The following is a 6,000-nucleotide window of genomic DNA, read 5'->3' on the forward strand; positions in this document are numbered from 1 at the left end:
CAGTGCTCAACTGTTGCTCTGAGAAACTGGACTTGCATTGCATGACAAGGGCTGTACAGGGAATAGCAAGCAAAGACTTGAGCTGGGTTCTTCCTCTCTAGCCATGGGCCTTACTCCCTTGTACTTTATTAATTGCTTTTATACTAGGCTCTGGCGTGTGCTTATGATTTATTTTATTTGTTTATTTTAGTAGGCTTATATTCCGCCCTTCCCCATAACGGGCTCAGGGCGGATCACAACGGGGCCTTTGAATCATAGCCTAGACCAGGGGCATCGAACTAATTTGTTATGAGGGCCGGATCTGACATAAATGAAACCTTGTTGGGCCGGGCCATGTTGGGTTGGGCCGAGCCATGTTGGGTCGGGCCATGTGTGTACCTATTTAAAATTAGGTAGCAGAGATACAAACTTTATAAAGGACACAAACACAAATATATTTTTTTTAAAACTTAAAACATGCTTAAAATGATAGCACTCGTTGGTCTTAAAGCTGCTTTCTTTGTATTTCTCCCATGGGATCTAGGGAACTGGGCAAAGGAAGCTGTAGCTCTTTCTTTCCTTTCCCAGGGGCATGGGAGGGGAAGGAGCTTCAACCAGTAGAAGAAAGAGAGGCTTGGCTTAGTAGCTCTGCTGTATGATTGAGCAAGCCTTGCAAAGCAAACTTATGCAGAAGGAAGCAAGATATAGGGAGAAGGAAGCAGATGACAGGCAGTTGCTCAGGGGCCTGATAGAAGCCCTCCGGGGCCTGATTCGGCCCCTGGACCGCATGTTTGACACCCCTGGCCTAGACCTAGAACTTCTGTGCTAACACTATTACCACTGCGATTAAGGGTAATTTGTCTGGTGATATATCACGACTTTTGACAAATATTTATTTATTTATTTGATTTATATCCCGCCCTACCCCACCGAAGCGGGCTCAGGGCAGCTTACAATACAGAGATTCTAACATAGAGTTCAAATTTTAAATATAGTAGCAGTTTACATAGTTAAGAAATTAAAACATTAAAAACAGTGCATCAGTCCAACAACATACAGTCTGTACACTTCCTTCGGTATTTTGGTAGTTTGGTGGCTTGGGACCGGTCAGTTATAGGCCAACCGGAAGAGGACTGTCTTACAGGCCCTGCGGAATTGTCCAATATCCCGCAGGGCCCTGACCTCTTCCGGTAACTGGTTCCACCAGCAAGGAGCTGTTATTGAGAAGGCCCTGTCCCTTCTCAAATATAGGCCCTACCCCTTCTCAAATATAGCAAATGTCCCTTTCCAGTTTATGACATTTTTAAAAAATAAATGAACTTGAAACATTTTCACACTCCTCTTGAGTTAGGATTTCCTTGTATTTTAGTGCCTGGGACTCTCTTGAGGCTCTGGCCTCCTGTTTTTTTCCTTTCTGTTTCTATAATTGTTCAGCGTGGTGTTGTGTGTTTTTTCCCAGGAAGGGATCAGGCATAAAACCTGTACAGTGTTACAATTATTGGAAATTTAACTCATTTTATTAAAAATTTACTGGGGGAAAAAGAAAACTTGCCCAACAGTTTACTTTCTTCGAGGCTAGGGGACCCTCGAGGTGCTTTTATGGGCTTCTGTCTCCAGGATCGCCTATTTCTGATATTTGTAGAGACTTGGAATTGTCCGAAATTCAGAGGTTTTCTAACTACAAGGAACAGGAATTCCCTCTCATTCTCTTCCAATAGAGAATGCAGAGCTGTGGACACATTGTTTCATGTCCATGAATTTGCTTCTTCCTATGAAAGGAGGTGCAAAGCCCATGCATGCAAAAGGACTAGCCCGTTTAGCTAATGAGTGTAATATTTACGGGAACACATTCAGCTTTACGGGAAAGTGCTGCACTGGTTGCCTGTCGCACACCGGGTTTGTTTCAAGGTGTTGGTTCTCACCTTTAAGGCCCTATATGGCCAGGGGCCTGCATACCTTATGGACCGCCTTTCCCCCACATGTTCCCCAGAGAGCACTTCGGTCTGGATCACAAAATCTGCTTACAATCCCCAGCCCTAAGGAGGCAAGGCTCATGACAACTAGAGCCAGAGCCTTCTCTGTAGTGGCCCCGCGCTGGTGGAATGAGTTGCCAGAAGAGGTCAGGGCCCTGCGAGAGCTCAGATAGTTCCGGAGGGCCTGTAAGACGGCACTCTTCCACCAGGCATTTGTGAACTAGGCTGCTGGCCACTACAGCTCTAAGCAACATGCGAACCACCAACAACAACAATCCTGCTGTACAGCAGCTGCAGAGAGGGCAGAGAAGATCTGCTGTATAGAGAATTAAAAATCTGAAACATGTAAGATCATGGCACCGAAATATTCTTCTGTATTTTATATTATTATTTTTTTTATGGTTTTAATGTCGCACTACTGTGTTTCATCATGCATATGCTTGTCTATGTAGGCCGCCCTGAGCCTGCCTTGGCGGGGAGGGCGGGATATAAGTGGAATAAAATAAATAAATAAATATTGTTTCTGTTTTGGGGTTTTACGCTTTCTCTCAATTTCATCCCTCTCTTCCCTCCCTTTTAATGGGCATTATGAAATCTATGGGGGGCATTGCTTGTTAGAAATTTAAATGACGGCATACTTAAAAGTCACTTAAGATTTCATTAGGGGATTGTTTCCCATGTCTTTTAACCTAGGTAGCACATTTGGAACGGACAGGCCACTATCTAACCGTGAAAGACAACCAGGTAGTGCAGTTGCATCCTTCCACCGTTCTCGATCACAAACCTGAATGGGTGCTTTACAACGAATTCGTTCTTACCACAAAGAACTACATACGCACTTGTACAGACATCAAGCCAGAATGGTAAGCGTTTTTTGGTTGAAACTTGTATTTACAGTGGAATGGATCTTGCTTTTTTCCTACTTCTCCTGTCTAGTTTTCACTAGTTCTTTGTGCCTCTGTGTTGGGGAGGGGGGTTCGGGTTGGCGTCAAGAGAGAGATTGGGAAGTTCACTTATATGCAGAGATGCGAAGTCCTGCAAAATCGGGGTTGGGGGGGTAGCTCCCCTCTGAGGTTGGGGGAACCGGAGGTTGGGCAGCCTGTGAATTATTTTATTTTATGACGGTGATGCTGCTTAAGACAAGGTTATTCTCACTCAGTACTCAGTTTTTCCAATGGAAATCAGAAATTTTGGGAAACGCTAAAAAAAATTATTCCCCCCTTTTGAAATAAGTGAAATTTTAAGATAGGGTTTTATTCAAAATGCACAGTATACAATTCTTTATAAAATATTAACCAGCATTAGGTAACAACTCCTACGTATCCTGTGGATAAATACAACATATTTTTAGGACTGTGGTCATTGTTTAGCTGAATAATTCAGGCAACATTATAGTATAATGTATTTACTGATAATACATTATTAAAATTGAGTATTTTCAGTGCAGTAGATAACCTGATATACAAATGTGCTGGCAGTTCTACATCTTGTGATTGTATGAGTGCTTCTGTACGGATAATCCCATTTCTGTGTTTACTACAGAACTTATTTTTGGCCTCAAATGTTTACTTTTTCCGAATGGCAAAAAACTAAGATACATGTGCTAAGGTAGCATGGGGTGCAGCAGGTTGCAGTTCTGAGGACTGGGTATATCTAATTTTTTTTCTTATAGAAAACTACAATATTCATACTTTTAAATGCCATCAGTATGCCAAATAGTACAATTTTATATGCAAAATTATAACTGATGCATTTTATGTTGTCAAGCTGGTAAATAGGTTTAGGTATGTTGTTCATATTTTGATTTTTCTCAGAATTTCTGTTTTTTCTAGGTGGAAACTATATTCCGGGGGGGGGGGGGGGAGACGGGACTCTCCTCTCAGCTTCCACAATTCCATAATTTTTACATCTCTGCTTATACAAGCTCCTCCTACACTCACCCTAAATATCAGAGTTCGGGAAACTTTTTTCTGCCAAGGGCCATATGGATATTTATAACATCATTTGCAGACCATTACAAAATTATCAACTTAAAAAACAGTGCTCCGCCGAGGGAGAATGATTCAGGCCAGCAAAATTAATGCAAATAATTGTTTTTCTCTTTGAAGTCATGTGGGGAGAGCCCAATCTGGCCCACACACACACACACACACACACACACACACACACGGCCCGCCGCCCTAGGCAAATGCATAGGTCCAGGACTTCTTTATAGAAAAGGCCCAACAGGAACTCAGTAGCATATTAGACCGCATCCCCTAATATTAGCATATTAGGTCACACAATCATTAGCATATTAGGCCACACCCTCTGGGATAATCAAGTGCAAACTGAACTGTGACAGTGACTTTTCCAGGCCCTGCAGCAATTCTGGCCGGCCAGCCAGGCCCCAGGGAGGCTGCTGCTCAGTACATCTGGGCCCTGTGATCCCTGCCTGGCCCTGGGGAGGCTGCTGCTCAGCGCGGCCGGGCCCCACGATCCTCGCTGGCCAGCCAGGCCCCAGGGAAGCTGCCACGTGGCTCAGTTCGGTCCAGCAATCCCCAAGGGCCACATATGGCCCTCGGGACGGAGGCTCCCCACCCCTGCTAAATATGATCCAAGCCAACATGCCTTGACTAGAAAAGAGCAAGAAGTCCAGTAGCACCTTAAAGACTCCCAATTTTTTGGGCAGGGCATGAGCTTTTGTTAGTCACTATTTAGATAGCTTGCCACAAATTTTGTGAGTCTAGTGGACTCCTGCTCTTTTCTACTGCTACCGACTGGCTAACACACCTGCCTACCTCATCTTGATCTGTGCCTTGACTAAGCAGACTGTAAGAGTTCTGCTTTGATCCATTGAGAAGGCCATTATTTTGTAGCTTTGTAACTTTCAGAACTGATATTTCTCAACTTTTATTTTGAAGAAGGCCAGTGTCTTTTCAGTCGCTACATGAAGTAGATTTCCATATTTCCGGGCATTATGAAATGGATGGATCATCTAATTATCATAAGTAGCTACTAATTGGGCCCGCGCCATCGCCTGCGCGATGTTGAGATCTGTGCCTTAAGTGACAAACCTTTTCTTTCTTTGGCAGGTTGGTGAAAATTGCCCCTCAATATTATGACATGAGCAATTTCCCACAGTGTGAAGCGAAGAGACAGCTGGACCGCATCATTGCCAAACTCCAGTCCAAGGAATTCTCACAGTACTGAATTTATTATTTCAACTGAAGTTGTTCAGAGGACAGCTTTAAACGATGGAAATGAACTCTTTTTAAGTTCCGAGTTGTGCTCTTTTGCTTTGGTTCAATAATGGCCTTTATTTGGAAGCTTTTCAATTTTTTTTGTTTTGTTTTTCCTTTACAGTAAATATTCCATTCTGATTTCATAAATTAAACATTTATGCCTCCCCCCCCCCTTTTTTTTTTGTGTTCACACTGTAGCTGATACTGGAAAAAAAAAGCTGATCAATGTTTTGCAGTTTATTGAAAGTAGTTCTATATATATAAATATATATATATAAAACGATGTTACAAGCATTTCTTTAGAAATGGTTGAAAATGCTTCTAAAATGTGATTATCGACCATGGTATGCATGATCGTTGTAATTGTTGACATTCCTTTTAGAAGTTGTGAAATGTTACAACTCGTGCTTATGTAGACACAATCTTCAGCTTCAGTGCTACGGTACTGACTTCAATAAAGTCTATTTATACTAATGTTGTGGGGATATTAAATTAGTATTTCTGTTTGGTCAAGAAATTAAGCATTCTTTTTTTTGGCCTCAAATCATCGATGGTATGGTCCATTTCAGTTCGTTTCGTTCCAGCTCGTTCAGATCATTAATGAAGGAAACTTGACAATAATGCTGATTTAATAGTACGCATGATTGCTATAATTCAGAGCCAGTTTGGTGTAGTGGTTAAGTGCACGGACTCTTACCTGGAAGAACCTGGTTTGATTCCCCACTTCTCCACTTGCAGCTGCTGGAATGGCCTTGGATCAGCTATAGCTCTTGCAGAGTTTGTCCTTGAAAGGGCAGCTTCTGGGAGAGCTCTCTCAGCTCCAC

At 42.6% G+C, this 6,000-nt stretch overlaps 1 protein-coding gene across 1 annotated transcript in view; it reads left to right on the forward strand.

Annotated features, from left to right (window-relative positions):
• DHX15 (DEAH-box helicase 15) overlaps positions 1-5,650 on the forward strand; it is a 76,113-nt gene extending 70,463 nt beyond the window's left edge. The window contains exons 13-14 of the mRNA XM_060246219.1: positions 2,646-2,815; positions 5,027-5,650. Of these exons, the coding sequence (XP_060102202.1) occupies positions 2,646-2,815; positions 5,027-5,144 (288 nt within the window). The 3' untranslated portion in view covers positions 5,145-5,650. The remainder of the gene's footprint in view (positions 1-2,645; positions 2,816-5,026) is intronic.
• The last annotated feature ends 350 nt before the right edge of the window (positions 5,651-6,000 follow it).

Source organism: Heteronotia binoei, chromosome 9 (assembly GCF_032191835.1).
Source record: "Heteronotia binoei isolate CCM8104 ecotype False Entrance Well chromosome 9, APGP_CSIRO_Hbin_v1, whole genome shotgun sequence".
NCBI classification, from domain to species: Eukaryota; Metazoa; Chordata; class Lepidosauria; order Squamata; family Gekkonidae; genus Heteronotia; species Heteronotia binoei.